An 18,601-nucleotide genomic window follows, 5' to 3' on the forward strand; every position below is an offset into this window, starting at 1 on the left:
TTCCTTATTTTCACTTGCATTCCTTCACCCTGGTTTTTATTGTATTAAGTATTTCGATACAATTTACCTTTTTAGTGAAGACCGAAGCAAAATACGTGTTAAATGCCTCAGCCTTCTTGACGTCATCCATTATTCGCTCTCCTTCCCCACTAAGAAGAGGACCTAAATTGTCCTTCATCTTTCTCTTGCGCCTAATGTATTTACAGAATCTCTTCTTATTGTCCTGTACGTCCCTTGCTAGGTGTAACTCATTTTGTGCCTTAGCCTTTCTGATTTTTGTCTCTACATGCTTGTGCTATTCTTTTGTACATCTCCTTAGCAATTTGTCCATGTTTCTACTTTTTGTAGGCTTCCTTTTTGATTTCCAGGTCATTAAAGAGCCATATTGGCCTATTACTATTTTTCCTACCTTTCCTTTGCATTGGGATAATTTGCTGTTGAGCCTTTGATATGGTCTCTTTGAGAAACAGCCAGCTCTCCTGAACTCCTTGTTCGCTTAGATTTTCTTCCCATAGGACCTGCCCTACAAGTTCTCTGAGTTTGTTACAGTCTATTTTTTAAAGTCTATTGTCCTTATTCTGCTGCTCTCATGCCTCCCTTTCCTTGGAACGATGAAATCTATCATTTCTTGATCACTTTCCCCATGTTGGCCTCAACTATCAGATTTGCAACCAATTCCTCCCTGTCAGTCAGAATGAGCTCTACATTGGCTGTCCTCCTGGTTATTTCCCCCACTTTCTGAAACTAAAAGCTGCCCCTAAGACACTCCAGGAGTTTACTGGACATTTAGTCATTTGTCATATTGTTTTTCCAGATGTCACTCCCGCATTACTATTAGGTCTTGTATTTTGGCAATTCGTTATTTGTTCTAGAAATGTCTCATTCGCCTACTCCTCCTGACATGGTAGTCTCCCCTTTTATCTTCACCCAGAGACTTTCAACTGGTCTGCCTCTCACCTCCTTCTGGACCTCAGAACAAGGGCGTATAATATTCTTGATGTATAACACAATAGCTCCTCCCTTTTTTACCCTGCCTGTCCTTCCTGAACAAGCTATACCCCTCTGTACCAATCTTCCCGTATTGAGATTTAACCCACCAAGTTTCTATGATGCCAATTAAGTCATAATTTAGCTTCTGAACTAATATTTTCAGTTTTTATTGTTTATTCTCCATACTTCTTGCATTTGTGTATAGTCATGTAAGATGTTGAGCAGATTCTCCCACTATTAGAATGAAGTTTTCTATCATATAGTACAGGTACAACCAGCTTTCCTTAATTCATCAGCCAGCGTCTTGCATAATGAGGGTGACAAACCTCTGAAAAGTAAGCAGGTAGTTCAGCTGATATGTTACAATCATAGAATTTTAACTCAAATTAACAAATTATTTATGACATTTGATTATTATGGGCAAGGACGGAACTGAAACTCTTAAACTTACGGTATGTCTACACTAGAAAAATAAGTCTGAGGTCTCATATTAGGTTGAATTACAGCCTACAGACTTACTGTTCTATTATTAGGTATCATCTAATCCCCCATTGCCAATGCAGAGTTGTTGCCTAGAACACACTGGGCCTGCTTCTCATTTACACCAAAAGGGCATTAAAGTGAGTGTAAACGTAATTTACACCCCCTTGAAGGTCCCTTTTCACTGCCTGAGATGTGCAAAGTGGCCTATGCGTAAATGAGAATTCGGCCCACTATGGAGTGCTTTGTGCGATCTACCTAATGGTACATAGCAAACAGGCAGCTTAAAGTCTGACCTCCGTGAATTATTATGTTCAAGCTACCCTCCTTGGGTCAGTGATGCGCGTCCTCACCAGGAGCCTGTCCACCAACCTAAGAGGGGCAGAGTGGGGAGCTGAGAGCCCGGTCTCTCAGCTCTGCTGACAGCTCCCTGCTGGGAGCCTGGAGGGCTGTCCCCCACCCCTCCACTCCCTGTTCCCAGTGGGGAGCTGGGGGAAGCTGCCCTGGGCTTCTCAGCCCCGGGGAGAAGAGTCTAGCTGTCCTGGCTTCTCACCCTCCCCTCTCCCCCTGCTCCCAGCCAGGAGCAGGGCAGCACATCAATTTCACAGCTCAGGGAGCCCTGCCATTGACAAGGCTGCCTGGCTCCCAGCTGGAAGCTGGGTGGGGAGAAGCCACCAGGGCTTCTTGCCCCAGCTCCCAGCTGGAAGCAGGGTCCAGCTGCTCGGGCTTCTCACCCTGGCTCCCAGCCAGCAGTGGGGTCCAGATGCCCAGCTCTGCAAGGGAGCTGGGGGCAGCGGGGCCCTAGTTGCCCGGCTTTCTTGTGAATTTCCCAGGTCCTGCTGTGAAATTGACATGACAGTCAAAAGCCGATGACAGGGACATTGTCTACACAGACACCGTGTCGCCATAACTACACCAACCTAAGACTTACACCTCTCATGAAGGTGAAGTTATGATGTCGGTGTAGTACGGCACTTGCATCGGCGGGAGGGAGGCTATCGTGTAGACCCTGACATAATAAGGGCAGCCTGTAGTAAAGCTTCAGAGGTATAATGCTGGCTGTGATGGCTCTCTCCTCCTTGCAGAGCTAATCTTACCAGCAAAGCCATTCATCACTTGCACTTCTGAACGGGAGAGACATCAGTTTTAGCAGAGGTTCAATCAATCTTCCTGACTATACTCACTCCACACAGGCAGGCTGATACGTTGCTGTATACCACAGATTTCCTTCACCCAGGAGTTCTTGATGATGACCGTACGAGCTTGAAGTAGGTACTTGCGGACAGAGTCTTCTCGCTCATGCCAGATCTCAAATGCCCGGTCATCTCCTTCCACCAGGTCGTTCACATCTATGTGGGAGAGCTGGGTGACAGGGAGGACAGTAAGAAAGTCAATGAAATGTCTTCAGTCGCATGACAGAAATTAGACATGAGTCTGAACCAACACCCTGACTCCCAAGAAAGCCCCAACATTTAGGTAAGTTCAGATCTAGATCTAATCTTTCTGAGTCAGAACCAGGGCCGCCCAGAGGATTCAGGGGGTCTGGGGTCTTTGGCGGTGGGGGGCCCCCGCCGCCAAATTGCTGCCGAAGACCCGGCACTTTGGCAGCGGGTCCCGGGGCGGAAGGAGCCCCCACTGCGGGTCTTCAGGGCACTTCAGCGGTGGGTCCCGGGGCGGAAGGAGCCCCCGCTGTGAGCTGCCGCCGAAGACCCGGAGCGGAAGAAGCTCCGGGGGCCCCGCGAGAGTTTTCCGGGGCCCCTGGAGCGAGTAAAGGACCCCGCTCCAGGGGCCCCAAAAAACTCTCGTGGGGGTCCCTGCGGGGCCCGGGGCCTGGGGCAAATTGCCCCACTTGCCCCCACCCCTGAGCGGCCCTGGTCAGAACCACCTCCATAAAAATGTAAGTGGGATAAATTTTATTTGGTGCCATCTAATCCCCCATTGCCAATGCAGAGTTGTTGCCTAGAACACACTGGGCCTGCTTCTCATTTATACCAAAAGGGCATTAAAGTGAGTGTAAACATAATTTACACCCCCTTGACAGTCCCTTTTCACTGCCTGAGCCGTGCAAAGTGGCCTATGCGTAAATGAGAATTCGGCCCACTATGGAGTGCTTTGTGCGATCTACCTAATGGAATATAGCAAACAGGCAGCTTAAAGTCTGACACCTGTGAATTATTATCTCCAGGAAAAATAACTACTTTATGTTAAAAGAATATTCCACATGATCTACAAGCCAGCATCAACAGAAAAACAATGCTGAGATCTTAATGACAGAGGACGATACATTGTGAGAAACAACACAGGCAGGAGCAACATGAAGAGAAACTGCACAGCAGGTACTATACGGAGAGCAAGACAATCCAGTTAGGAAACACAGACTGTGCATGTGATTGTCACATAAGAATGAGACGGGGCTTTTCAAAGGGGCCTAAGGGAGTTAGACCACCCAACACCCATTGACGTTTAGTAGGAGTTGAGCATTTAAATCTGAAAATCCAATCTGAATTTCTTATAATTATACACACAATTAACTTGTGGAATTTATTGCCATGGGATGTTGTGATGGACAAAAGTATAACTGGGTTCAAAAAATAACTAAATACATTCATGGAGAATAAGTCCACCAATGGCTATTAGCCAGGATGGTCAGGGATACAACCCCATGCTCAAGGTGATCCTCAACCTCTGACTGGTAAAAGCCAGAAGTGGAAGACAGGAGCGGATCCCTCCAGAATTTCCCTGTTCTGTAAACTCTCCCTGGAGCTCTGGTACTGGCTACTGTCAGAGACAGGATACTGAGTTATGAGGACCATTGGTCTGACCCAGCATGGCAGCTTTTATGTTCTTATGTGATATTCTTATACTATGGGGAAAATGACTTCAGATGGGCCTGCCCAATTCTTTTGTTGGCAGAGGGCAATTACTGGAAATACAGCATTAGACTGAAATGGAAACTATTCCAGTTTACTGACTTGAAACCACCTTGGTCCAAATTCACCACCTGGCTAATTTCATTGGCTTCAATGGGCTTCCTGCTGGGGTGTACATAACTTCCTATATGTATCCTGACTAATGCGCAATGAAATTCTGTTCTTTCGCTGTCTGGTGGTTTATGACATATATTCTACCTGACTCGGAGAGCTAACAAATGTATTGCAGGCTCTATCTGTGTTGTAGGGAATTTTGGAAACAAAAGAACCATTTGAAAGGATCAGTGAAATGTCATGTTTTCTGATGACCAGCAGCTGCATATCAAGAGAGAGAGAAGCAGACTGAAAAAAAAAAAAAAAGCAATTGTACTGGTGGGGAGGTGAAAGTAAGGGTTAGACCTTCATCATGTTCTTGAAGATGTAGCTGTAGGTGTCTGTCTTGGTGTCTCGCTTGGGTTTGCAGATCAGGATATAATTCTTGAAGAGGAAGACATGTCGGTTGTGACCTTTCCATGCAATTCTGGCTCCCGGAGCTCCTTCCCACACTATGAAGTGACCCTGGAAAAGAAAGCAGGAAATAATAAGTAGAAATGATTGCTGAACTACTTTCATGGCATCTCTCTATCACTTCCCAGCTACTGAACAGCCATTGTTCTGTGTTCCATCCTCCATCCCATCCACCTTGGCTTTTATTGCAACATAGCAGATGATTGTCACCATTACATGTGATGCATTCAGAATGACACTACTCCTAATCTGCGTACACAGTTTTAGTTCCAACATTATCTTTTAAATTACTCCTTTGCCCACTGATAAATATGGGACATAACTCTCCAGGATTGCCAGCCAGGCAACTTTCACCAGGGCTAAAGCTACTAAAAAATTAAATATAACTTTAAATTATGTCCTGTGTGGTATCTTGAAATCCATCCATCCATTTCTAAAGAGACAGGCAGAGAGACAGAAAGATCTTCTGAAGTTATATGGATTGTGAGGGCTAAGATATTGAGAAACAAATCTCATGATTTCATATAGAGCATACAATGTTACCCAGGTTGATTTGAATGGATATGCATTTTAAAACTGAGCTTTAAAAACAAAAGTCTATTACTTGGGGAAACATATGCAATGAAAACGTAAGGCCAAATTCTAGTTCCATAGGTGTAATTGGAAAAGTCTCATCAACTTCAACGAGAACAGGATTTGGTCCATATATTTTTGACAACATATACTGTGGACACCTTAATCAGCACAAGGGTGCATGAAATGAGCCATTAAACATGCCCCAAACAGGATTTCCTGCTGTATGGAAGGTGAGTTGTGAAGATAAACACCTATATTACCCATGGGGAAGGGACTAACTTTCTTTGCTCAGCAGCTCCCAAGCTTAGTCAATCCAGAAGGTCCATCTCTGTCACGTTCTGCAATTTATTACACGCAACAACACAGAATTAATGATAATCACTTTGGTGGGTGTTAAGCTGATTTTCTGTTTCAAATGACAATTTGTATAGAAGCCACTAAAGAATATGGACCACTTATCAAAGGCAGGAAGAGCATTAAGCACTAATTGTCCTCATTCAGAGTTTCTAATTACCTGTCGAATGGGTTCTCCTAGAATTTCCAGAGTCCCTGGATAGTTCTCAATGAGCGAGATATGGAGGTTGTTTTCTGCACGCTGGGTGAGCGCGGACACAATGGCATAAGCCTGCTCCAGCAGCGCACAGTTTTGGCTATTTCTTGCTTTATTTCGGATTAATTCCTACAAGTGAACAAAGCAGCTGTTACTGGACGTTTCCAAGAGTTTGCATTCTACTGGTATCCTCATGCAGTCCAGACATCACTCTGTGGGAGTCTGTAATCCAGCTCTCCGTTCGGGGCCACCTTTGCCCCACTTTTTCACCACTTGTTGGACAGCTTCTTTCCACTCCACATGCATGGCCTCTTTGACTAACCACACCACACTGCCCTTCAAACAGTTATTACAGAGTGGAGACAAGGCTGAAGTGAAGCCCATACTTGTCTGGCTGACTGAAAACTGAACAGTGAAGAGATCCACATACTTATCAGTGTATTTCTAATGTAATTATCACAAGGGTATCAAGGCACCACAATGAGTCAAACAGTCAAGGGATGGTGCTAAAACACAACCGTCAATGCAGTGAAAGTAAGAAGGGAAGGATATGCAGCAAATTGCTGCCAACGTCAACCTACACTTTTCTGCCAAAATGAATGTAAATATTACATTTGTTCTTCTCTTTCATTTTCAGGTAGTGTTTGTACAGGGGCTCCGAACAAGCATCAGGAGAATCTTCAAAAATTTTGGTGTGCAGGGCCAGACAAGTGTGCATCATTCAGAAGCTTGTTTGAACCTTCTCCAAACTATTTAAATCTCTTAAATTTGTAAAATCTGTATTTGTAAAAATTTAGCAATTTTGGGGGCTCCTGGTATTATTTCCTTCTACTCCGACTGAAAATACAACAAGAAGCGGTATTTTGACAAGAAGGGGTATTCTGGGTCCTGGCTGGAACATGGAAGCATAGAAGGAGCACAAATATAGAATCATGGAATCTTAGAAATGTAGGGCTGGAAGGGACCTCAGGAGATCATCTAGTTCTTCCCCCCAGGTTGAGGTAGGACCAAGCAAACCTAGATGATCCATCACAGGTGTTTGCCAAACCTGTTCTTAAAAACTTCCAATGACAGCGATTCCACAACCTGTCATAACCTATTCCAGAGATTAGTTATCCTTATAGTTAGAAAGTTTTCCCTTGCTTCAGATTAAGCCCATTACCTCTCGTCCTATCTTCACCATCCTTTTTAGAACAGCCCTTAACATATTTGAAGTCTGTTATCAGGTCCCCTTTCAGTCTGCTTTTCTTAAGACTAAACATGCCCAGTTTTATGTAGAATATAATAAACATTACAACAAATATTATGTGTGTTTGTATGTGTGTATGTATACATTTATATATATGTATATAAATAAATTCTCAGATAGTGAAATGTTTCAGAACCTTCAGAAATTATTTGTTTTGGGCTCAGCTCTTGAAACAGCAAAGATTTGCAGTAGGTGGGAAGGTAGCTCTTACGTTATTTGCCTTGTCTTACCTTGAATTCCGCCTGCAAAAACAGGGAGGGAAGTTGCCTCTGTTGACAAGTCAATGACGTGTGCATTGAAAACGAGTTGCTTTTATAACAGATAGGTTGCCACACATGTGGCAAATTTATATTCTTCACGGATGTAACCATGTTTAGAGTATTCAGCTAAAGCTGGGCAAACCGTGTGGTGTCTGAGACTTTTGTAAACTTAAATCATTTGAGAGGTTCACAAAGTATTCAACGTGCACAAACCTTGACCCTGATTCTGATCTCTCTTGCTCAAGAGTAATTCCAATGGAGTAACACTGGTGTGAAGCCAATGTAACTGATCAGCTCCATCTTCTCCAAAGGGTCTCCAAAATGGAAGGCAAACCCATCACACCACGAGTGGTAAGACTATATATTGGAGGCGCCTTACCTTGATGATAATTTGATACTGCTGGATCCTGTTTATGGGTCTCTCTAAATAATGCTGCAGTGGAGGTATAGGTGGCTGCGAAGGATCCTCACTGGCTAACGTTTCCTCTGTATATCTCTGGGGGGAAATATACAACTATAAAGAATGCGATGCCAAAAATGGCCCAAAATGATAAGGTCACACAACACTGACCTATATACCTTAGTCTTCCCAGCAAGTAAGTCTGAGCATAATAAGAAAGAGTAAATCCCACCATCCTTTATTCCCTCCAAAACTGCAGCCTCACCACTCTATCACTTTGCTTTCTTGTTGCATCCCTTCCCTGTTGGTTGTCTACTCGGTAAGCTGCTTGGGGGCAGTGACTTTGTCTTCTTACTTGCCTGTAAGGCACCCAGCACACTGTTGATGCTATAATTAATAATAAAATGCAACATGTTGCTTAGAAAATTGCACAAAATATGATGGGAAGGAGCAGCACTTTTCTCTCTAACTGTAGACATCTGGCTAACATTGTATCCTTGAGCTCACATACAGTGTATGTCTTAAAAGCACCATAGCTCTCATCAGATTCTGTTAACTATTATTGCAAAGTCTGTGTATTGATCCAGACTCCCAGTACTGGCTGGCCTCAGACAGAAACAGGCTGATCATGACTAAGATCTAAAGGAGCGGGTGCGTTTTCAAATGAGAGGTCCTAGGTTTGATCCTCCTTGACAATACGTATGTATGTGGCTATGGCTCCTTCTAGTACTAGCACCCTGAATTTTGCTGCCATTAATGAGAGCTTCATCCCACTGTGAAGATTACTAACTCCTGTTCTGTAATAATTTCCTACCGATCTAATAATCTGGTTATAATATTATATATGCAACTCCAAATGACAGCTTTCAGAGTAACAGCCGTGTTAGACTGTATCCGCAAAAAGAACAGGAGTCCTTGTGGCACCTTAGAGACTAACACATTTATTTGTGCATAAGCTTTCGTGGGCTACAGCCCACTTCTTCGGATGCATAGAATGGAACATATAGTAAGGCACTCTCTCTATATATATATCTATATATCCTTACTATATGTTCCATTCTATGCATCCGATGAAGTGGGCTGTAGCCCACGAAAGCTTATGCACAACTGCAAATGGAATCCCTAGATATTCAGTGGTATGACCCACCCTTGGGCTTTGCATTTCATAAAGCAGTGGGGTTGTACAAGGCTTAATTCCCAATGTGTGGCATGTACTTTGGTTAATATGCTACCTTGTAGAACTCCTGAATGGCTTTGCTGAGAATGACAGACTCGGCCTGTATCCGCCCCACCAGGTACTGGATGTACTTATCAAAGTCCTCCTCGTTCTTAATGAAGCACATAGCCACGTCGTCATCAGTGTCACATTTCTGCAGCTCGGGGAAGAAGGAACTGTGGAGGTGGAGAAAGAGGGACATCTGAGAAGAAGCTGGCACAGAGAAAATAGAACACAGACGAGGCAAGTACCTCACCAGAGCTCTACACCTAAATACACATGATCCCAGTTTAATCCAGCTTGATGAAGTGATCTGTGTTGTCAGAGCTGCAATCGTACCCAGAGGTAAAACTTTAAATGCCACTGGGCAAATACCTCATCAGACCTGAAATTTAGGCAGAAGACCCTACTGGCTGGCTTGAATTTAAGAAATGCGGGAGACAAAGGAAGAGAAGTTCTCAGGGGCTCAGACTGGAGCAGGGAGTTGGAACCTGTGCCTCAATTTGAATGTCCCTGAATTCCCTGAGTGGGTGCGGGAAGATTTCCCCTCCTTTCCCTGAACCAAGAGAAGAATTTGGCCAGGATGAAGGGAAGTTGTTTTGTGAGCACTGCATTTGAGGTAAATCTCTCCTCCATGGAGAGGGGCTGTGTCTGGGTTGATGGCTAGGTAGCTTGGCTACATTTGAAAGGAACATTGTGCAAGGGGTTGAACATTTAGTAGGTGGTCTCAATACAGACTCTGGAGCAGTCGTTTCCTCCCCTGAATGTTTTGGAGCACAACAGTTGTGTAAACTCCCAGCTGCCTGTAAAGTCATGGAGTTCACACTCAACAGGCCCTCAGTGTGCATAGCTTTTGCAGGATGGCCAGAACGTAAGTGCATTACAAGCATTATTTTTTGCCCCCTTTTGACTGTAAAACAACAATGTGCCACAATTTGACCCCTTGTGAATACAACTGGGTCATTCAAAGTAGGTATTGGATCTACACTGGTTATCTCAGTCCTTAAATACAGTGTTGGAGTCTTAAAGAACCACCTCCCCTGAGAAAAGGGGCTGTGTATTTTATAGGAATTTTATAGTTATTCAATGAAATTCGCCTGGCAGGGCAAAAAATGCTCAGCAGAACAAGAGAATTTTAAAATTCTGGGATTGTAATAACTACTATTACTTTCCAATTCCCATTCCTGTGTTCTTGCTCTTGTCTCCTAAAATTCTCATCCACTCCCTTCCATCTGAGCATTTCCCACTTTCCATGGTATGCCTCATAACCACAGCAATTTTGTCACTAACACTGCAAGATATTAATTTATCTGTAATGCATCCAGGTATACCTACTTGGAATGGAAGCTCGCAATAGCACTGACATTTCTGAAGATAGTAGATTTCTGACTGGCAACAGTTTCTGGAACATCCGGACAGCTCTCTATGTACTGGAGGTGATGGGTCTGGAGGAACTGCAGATCTTTGACAAACTCCTCCTCAGAGTTCAGCAGTTCCTGAATGATGAGGCTAAAGAAAAGACAAACAGACAAAGGGCAGAACAATTACAAATATTGTTCTTGACGTGCTGATTTCCAAGAGGGGCAGGCTCTGTTCCTTCAGGGCCCCAGCTGCAGTGCGCTGCGCACCTCGACTGGCCCTGAAGTTAAGCAGAACTCAGGGTGTTCAGCACCTCATAGGATCAGGTCCTCAGAGAGGAGACTACATAGGTCAGTGCACAGCATTAGGGATGTAACTAATAACTAGAATGAGGCTGCGGCTGCTTTTCTCCATGTTAACTCTGAGTGACAAGAGGATTCAAGAAGAGGAGCTGCGGCACAGTTCCCATGCTGCGGTGTGGTAAATATTTCTACTGCAGAGCTGCACGGTGCTGGACCACACTGGCAGTGCTGGAAGACTGCATATGGCCCTTATATGCTACCCTTCAGCTCTCCCTTTATGTATTATATTGAACATTGGCCTGCTAAACCCAGGGTGGTGAGTTCAATCCTTGAGGGGGCCATTTAGGGATCTGGGGCAAAAATCTGTCAGGGATGGTACTTGGTCCTGCTAGTGAAGGCAGGGGACTGGACTCAATGACTTTTCAAGGTCCCTTCCAGTTCTATGAGGCTAGGTCTACATTACGGGGGGGTCAACCTAAGATACGCAACTTCAGCTACGTGAATAGCGTAGCTGAAGTGACGTATTTTAGGTCGACTTACCTGGCTGTGAGGACAGCAGCGAGTCGACCGCTGCCGCGCCGCCGTCGACTCCGCTTCCGCCTCTTGCCGCGGTGGATTTCCGGCGTCAACGGAAGAGCCATCGGGGATCGATTTTATCGCGTCTTCACTAGATGCGATAAGTCGATCCCCAATAGATCAATTGCTACCCGCCGATTCGGCGGGTAGTGAAGACGTGCCCTGAGAGAGAGCACCCGCAGGGCAGAACTAGTTATACTGGAAGGGACTGCAGAGCTTTAGCAGTTAACTACTCAGCCACATGGCAGTATGCAAGGAACAAGCAGATTGGACCAGAAAACAAATCTTGCTCCCAAGCTGGTTTAGATCACACGGTATTTCCTCAAACCTAAATCAGTAGCGACTTAGAATTCAAACGTTTAAAACCTACTGTAGGTTGGAAGCCTCAAGAGCTTAGCTGGACTCTGGGAGAGGGGAGCGGGGGCGTGGGGGGTTTAGCAGCAAAGAAATTGGGCTTTCATCAGACAGTCCTGGAGGCGCAAATGGAATGTGTGGATCCTTTGGGAGAAGCCTCAGACCCAAGCGTCCCTGTTTGTTCACCTGGCACTATCCCTAATGGCAGCAGTGCAAATCAAAAAGTGCTCACCTCAGCTTCTTTTTATATTCGTCTTCTGAAACAGAGTCTCCAGGGAACTCGGGAGCTTCCGATGCACCCCACTCCGGTGACAACTAACAGACAAACAGGAAACATCAGTTCTCTAAGGAACAGAGCAGGAATGTCTGTATCATGTAACTGGAGTGTGTTTGCAGGGTAACTTCAGGCATGGCGCTGTCACATGCAGCTTGTTTCTGTCCCTAACCAAGGCCACAGCCAGAAAAAGCCATTTTTGTAAAGGTCCATAATCTGCCAGTAGCAAAGCTGTGGATCACTGCCAGACAGTAACACCCTCAAGGTTTCAAACGGTGCTACTTGGGGCAGGGCTTGCACTGGGAGCCTCTTCTGGCTCTGGGAGGGAGGAGAAAGGCTAGGGAAGATCTTTTACAGAACAATGAATCCACATGTCCATGACTGAGTGTCCGGAATCATCTTGCCCGCCTTCTGCTAGCTGGGCCCATGAAGAATAGCAGACTGGTACATACAGCTGATGGAGTTAGCTCTGAAGCTCATGTGGTGGGGGGTTGTGCTTTTTGGTGCTGAAGGTCCCAGGTTTGGTTCCCACTGACAACTGAACTGGATTTGTTCCGTGGGAACCTCCACTCTGTCACTTAACCTGAAAGTGCTTCAAGGCCAAAGGGATAGTGGAAGCGGAGATTATGGTGATGGGTGCCAATATAAGAAACTGGATCGATGGACTTTGGGGTTCTAGCCCCAAATATGCAACCTTTTCATTGAATCGGGCACATGTGTTATTTCAGACTGAAGAACTCTTGACTCTTATTGCCTTAATTCGGTGTAAAAAGCAAACAGCACATCTCATGAGACTAGTTAAATACGCACATTTTTTAAACAACATTAAATTAATAAATATATGCCAATACAAGCGGAAGAGAGGGCTGTGGCTACACAAGTGCGTAGCTGGGAACACGGGGAAGCACAGGGGAATCTACCATGATTAGGAATGATAACTTGTCTTACAGAGATGATAAAACAGGAAGGGGCAATGGGCAAGGGCAGCCTGTCTCCAAGAAGAATGGTTTGGTTTGGAAGAAGGAATATTGAGCAGTGTTGTTTCTCTGTATAAAACATCCCAAACTGGGGAGACCCATGTTTCCTTTGGGGGCAATGGAACGCTGTTGCTCAAATGCAGGAGGGCTGAGAATTTAATAGTACCATTATACCATGACAAACTACCGTGTAACAAGGCATGATAGGTCTCCGAGTGTATTATATCTGTGACTCCCAGTCAAACGCGCTCAATTTACAAATAAAAATATGGCCTTTCCAACTGCCAGCTCTGCAAATGCAACTTGAGATCTGACTGTCAAGCTGGGTTCTTTCCGTCTTACTCACCATCAGCTGGGCTTCTGCAGGTCAAATAAGCCCATGAGTTACATCGGAGCAATCCCAGCATAGCTAATACCCCCAGTGGTTAGGGCACTCCCCTCAGATGTGGGACAGCAGTGCACAGGTCCCTGCTCTGCCTGATTTGGGTTTCTCTCTGGGCTATTGGCACTCTCATGTTTTGACCAGAAATTCCACCCTCGACCTGAGAATCCTTCTCAGTGAAAATTTAGTCAAAATCGTTATGTTTCTGCAAAACATTTTGGTTTTGATGAAGCAGCATTTTTGATGGAGGAAAGTTTTGCTGACTTTTTTTGACCCGCTCTCCTTCCAGTTATGCCCTTGGTGACACCTGTACAATCTTTGAGGTGGGCCGGGTAACACAAATATACATGACTGGATTTTGGTAAATAATTTTATTAATGATACACCAGACTAGATTCCAGCTCACTCCCTCATAACTGTTGTGTTTCCAGGGCTAATCGCAGTAAAACCCAGCAAACACACACAGTTGTCATTGAAGTCAGAGGACAGGACTCTAGCTAGGTATAGGGAGCAGAGCTGATGAGTATGTAAAAATGTCCCCCTTTGCACTCCCTTTTCAGAGTAGAATTGCCCTCATGGAAACTCAGACAGACGGAGCAAGCAGGGAACTGCTCTACCGTGCAAAGGAAACAGTTTCCATAAAAAAATAAAACAAGGAAGATGGATCACCTTTAATTTCTTGTCCAGATAAGCCGGAGACACCCATCCCTGCCGAGAGGGGCTGGATTTAGTGGGTTTGGTCCTGACTAGCCACTTTAGAGGGTGAGCAGAGTCAAGGACTTCCACATACTGCCCTTCTTTCAGAGTGATGACTTCCCTGTCAGCGCCAACGGGCACATAGTCAGCCGTGACCATGTAGATGTCAAAAATCTACAAGCATGAAATGAGAGTTATTTGTGTGCATGAAAGCAAGGTTATGATAATAGCAATAGCAAGCAGGCATTTTACCCATGTTAAATACTTCATCCCCCCCATCCCTGGAGGATTGAAGAGAAGCATTACCTCCATTTTACAGATGGAAAACTGAAATTCAAAAACGTTAAGGCTGAATTTTTAAAAAAATGTCCACTAACTTGAGTGGCCCAACTTGAGATACCCAGGCCCTGATTTTCAGAAGTGCTGAATTCCTATCGTTCCCATTGACATCACTTGGAGTTGTGAGTGCTCAGCACCTTAGAAAGTCAAGCCTGGAGTGTCTCAAGTTGAGCAACCAAAACTTGAGACCCCAAAATTAACCGAAGCCATTGAAAACGTTGACCTACGCAACCTGTTTGAGACCATGCCCAGGGTGCGAAAGCATGGATTGATACTCTTAGTCCTGTATTCCATTTATTAGACCATACACCTTAAACCACTGACACCATTTTAAGATGGAAACCCTTAAAATACCCTAGATTCATTTATTCAGAATGATTAATCCTTTCTCCTAGTAAGCACTTGTGTGATGTTTATTCATGTGTGCACTGTACCTCCCCTCTAGAATCCCCATCCTCAGATTCAGAGGAAGACTCCTGAACTATTGATGAAGGTCGAGATCTGCCATGGCGTGGAGATGGGGATGGCGTCTTCGATTCGTCATCACTGTCTGCTCCAGGCACTCGAAGCGTGGCTGAAATGAAGAACAGTGGGGAAACAGGTACACAGATGAGAGACTGCTCTCTTGTGAAAATCAAATAGGGTTCAAATCCATAGGATTTTTTTAAATCTTCACAAAATCAAAAAGCCCCAGGACAGACCGCTTGCATCATCCAGTGCATGAGCTCCTGTTAATAATTGTGATGGCACATGCATATTGGGCATTTGAAGTCCCTGAGATTACATGATTTACTTCAGTCGGACTGTAGAGAGATAGCATAGTAGCATGTGGGCCCATACCATTACTGTAAATTCAAACACTGTTGGAAGACCAACATAACTATGAAAGATTCAAACTTTCATGTATCAGAGGGGTAGCCGTGTTAGTCTGAATCTGTAAAAAGCAACAGAGGGTCCTGTGGCATCTTTAAGACTAACAGAAGTATTGGGAGCATAAGCTTTCATGGGTAAGAACCTCACTTGCATCTGAAGAAGTGAGGTTCTTACCCACGAAAGCTTATGCTCCCAATACTTCTATTAGTCTTAAAGGTGCCACAGGACCCTCTGTTGCTCAAACTTTCATATGGACCTAATTCTCATTTACATGAAGGCCACTTTATATCTCCCTAGTCATATATATGGGGCCTGAAAGTGCACGTAAATATAACTTACTGCCATTTTGAGGCCTATTTATACTGCCAGGGTGGTGTGGAGCAGTGTCAATGTCAATGAAATTTTGGCCTACATAGCTTTGGTAATAATAATCAGTAGTTAGTACTTATATGGGGTTCATATTGTTCACAGCGCTACCTAATTAACCCTCACAACACTCTGGTGAAGTAGAAATGCAAATATCATTAACCCCATTTTATAGGTGAAGAAACTATGATTAAGAGAGGATAAATGATGTGCTCAAGGCTACATGGCAAGTAATGGCAGGGCAGAGATTAATGCTCAGGAGTTCTTGCCCCTCAGACACGTGCTTAATCCACTGGCTTAATCCTCTTTAGTCTAGTAATTCACAAACGTGGTAAAACATTTGAAAAATATGTGAACATTTATTCAATTTGTATTTTCACTAAAACAAAACTGAAAGTTCATGCCTGAATGGAAAAGTCCCTTTTCAACTCTAGATGTTAACTTTCCTGGAAAGTTCCAGAAACAGCATAAAGAAAAGTCAGGGGATTGATCTCTATCTGATGAATCTCTCATCAGTGTTATATTATTATTGTTATTACTATGTGCAAAATAATTGTTTCATGGATGAGATTTAAAACTCAACCCAAACCTGAAGATTGACTGCTCTGCTTTGTATTCACACTTGCCAAGCGCTTACCCTGACTTATTTTTGCAGACACCATTTCTGTGATATGGGAGGTGAGTTTCTGGAGGAATTCTTCTGTTCCAACATCAGCTAATGAAATGTGACTTCTGGACACACCTTCTTTATCAGCCTCACCTTCTACAAGCTCTCCTAGAAAAGGGAGAACATGCTATCAAGTCTGTAGTATGTCATCTGAAAGTCCATTCCAATGAACCAGACATGACTGACTTGTCCTTCTGAAACTTTTGTCAGTGATGTTATGGTGTCCAGACAAGAACAATTTGGAGTTCACACTCCCCACCAGACACAGTGGAGAGTCACCTCTACAGGGAACACAGCCTCTCAGTGGATAGGATGGGTAGCATGTAGTGATTGAGGCAGGAGTCCCCTCATTGAACAGTAATGATAAAAATAAATATTGAACAGCTGCTTTATTCCCTGTGGACCATTCGACCTATGCAACAAATGATGCAGTGTCCTGCAGAAAAAAATAGTATGTGATCATGCAATTAAGGGCCAGCTGATACTGCAGAAGGGGGCAGAGTTAAGGTTGCACAGAACAGTGCTTAGATTCCAGGGTGATTGGTGTGGTGTAAAAACCTTAACTCTGCTCCCTTGTGGGAATGCACTTTACCTGTGCATTCCTATGGAGTCTTGCCTCCCTCAGGCTGAAATTCACCCCTGTACAGTTGGCATGAGGCCTAAAAACCACTTAAGTTCTATTTAGGCTCCATTTTGAAGAATTATGTGGGATTCAATAGCTGACTATTCCTTATGCTGGTCTGCATAGAGATAAATTGTACCCTCAATGTGCAAACCTTGGGTACATTTTTTAGTACACAGCTAGACTGGCCAGGAATGCCTGGAGCACAGCCTGATGTCCTTCCAAGCCAAACAGTTGTTCCAAAAAAGGTGACAAAAGTATTTTGTAATGAGAAAAGTGTGTATTTCAGAATTTCAAAAAGTTCTAAGGAATTGAAAACAGAAGGTTACAATGGAAACACATTGGCAACCTTAACTATAGATGTGGAGGTCATGAGTCTCCAGCTAAAGCAGCTTCTCCTACCTTTCCTTGGTTCAGGAGGGTGGATAGAGATTCCAACTCTGAAAAAGAGAAAGGGGGAGTCAAAGGCCAAAATGACAAGTGTGATCATGGAAGCTATTTACATCAGGGATGAGTCAGAACCAGATGCCCTTTCATTCTTCACATGGTCTTTGAGCATATCTGGATTAGGACCCAGATGTGAACTTTAGAACTGATGATAAACTCTGAACACGGAAACCACAATCGTGCCACACTGAAGCCAATGGGTGGCATAGGTATTGTTATTCCTCTTGCATGAGGTGTAGAATAATAGAACCATGAGGTTAGAAGGGACCACAAGGGTCATCTAGTCTAAGCCCTTGCCCAGATACAGGATTTGTTGTGTCTAGCCATCCAAGACAGATGGCTTATTTTAACATGGAGTTTTAGAGGACTGCATTGCCCAGGGGAACCGTTCATCTCTAGAACACTGGTTGAAATTTTGCCCAAGTTATTAGTGACTGAAAGTGTTACCATGAGAGGATTGAACAGTGACTTATGTCAAATGAGAGTTCTAATCTCAGGTCTAGCTCTCAGTGAATTTATGTCCCCATTGCCAACTATTGCCCTGGTTTGTAGTTATAACAAAGAAACCAAGGACTGAGGGATATGCAGACTGTCCGTGGACCTGTGCACAGAGGAGGTCCCTGCAGATCAGGATTGAGGTATATTGGTGGGACAGTTTGGGGGTAAACTACCACTGCCAGTGCTGTAATTATTCGGCCGGTAAAAAGAAGTTTTCACACTGTGCAGGCCTGCTAGTCTGACATCTTCACCAGCACAAAATTCACTCAGCCCAGAAAAAAAACCCACATACATTTTAAATTGTGAATGAAGTTGGTGTTCATGAGCGTGAAAAAACAACAGCACTAGGCTGTGTCAAGCATCGCATGGAAAGACACTGTGCAAGGTTTTCCCACAGCACAGCTCTGTCAATGCATTTCTGTCCTGATATGCAACACTCCTGCTTTCCGGCGTCAGTCCTTTCTGAGACAGAGATTCCCATTTGTGTCAAATCATGCCAAGTTGTGTGGCGTGCAGATCCTGGACACATCATTACACATCTTCATAAAAGTGCTCTGCATTTTCTTAAGGAAGCAATGCTGGAACTTTCTTACTCTAGCAGAAGCAAAACTAGCAAATAAATATAGTTACAGAGCATTTCAGGGACATAGTCTTGACAAGCTAGAGATATTGACATTGTCCCTTTAATTGAATGATTTTTAAGTTGAGAGC

At 44.2% G+C, this 18,601-nt stretch overlaps 1 protein-coding gene across 3 annotated transcripts in view; it reads right to left on the bottom strand.

Moving 5' to 3' along the window:
* Nucleotides 1-18,601, bottom strand: part of OBSCN (obscurin, cytoskeletal calmodulin and titin-interacting RhoGEF) — a 308,809-nt gene that overhangs the window by 68,974 nt on the left and 221,234 nt on the right. For all 3 annotated transcript variants that reach the window (XM_054016662.1, XM_054016661.1, XM_054016659.1), the window contains 11 exons: nt 17,348-17,385; nt 16,294-16,431; nt 14,852-14,991; nt 14,052-14,252; nt 11,982-12,064; nt 10,494-10,667; nt 9,175-9,334; nt 7,922-8,038; nt 5,998-6,162; nt 4,800-4,958; nt 2,655-2,832 (listed from right to left, as the gene is read on the bottom strand). In XM_054016662.1, coding sequence (XP_053872637.1) covers nt 2,655-2,832; nt 4,800-4,958; nt 5,998-6,162; nt 7,922-8,038; nt 9,175-9,334; nt 10,494-10,667; nt 11,982-12,064; nt 14,052-14,252; nt 14,852-14,991; nt 16,294-16,431; nt 17,348-17,385 — 1,553 coding nt within the window. The remainder of the gene's footprint in view (nt 1-2,654; nt 2,833-4,799; nt 4,959-5,997; nt 6,163-7,921; nt 8,039-9,174; nt 9,335-10,493; nt 10,668-11,981; nt 12,065-14,051; nt 14,253-14,851; nt 14,992-16,293; nt 16,432-17,347; nt 17,386-18,601) is intronic.

Source organism: Malaclemys terrapin, chromosome 2, assembly GCF_027887155.1.
Source record: "Malaclemys terrapin pileata isolate rMalTer1 chromosome 2, rMalTer1.hap1, whole genome shotgun sequence".
NCBI lineage: Eukaryota > Metazoa > Chordata > Testudines > Emydidae > Malaclemys > Malaclemys terrapin.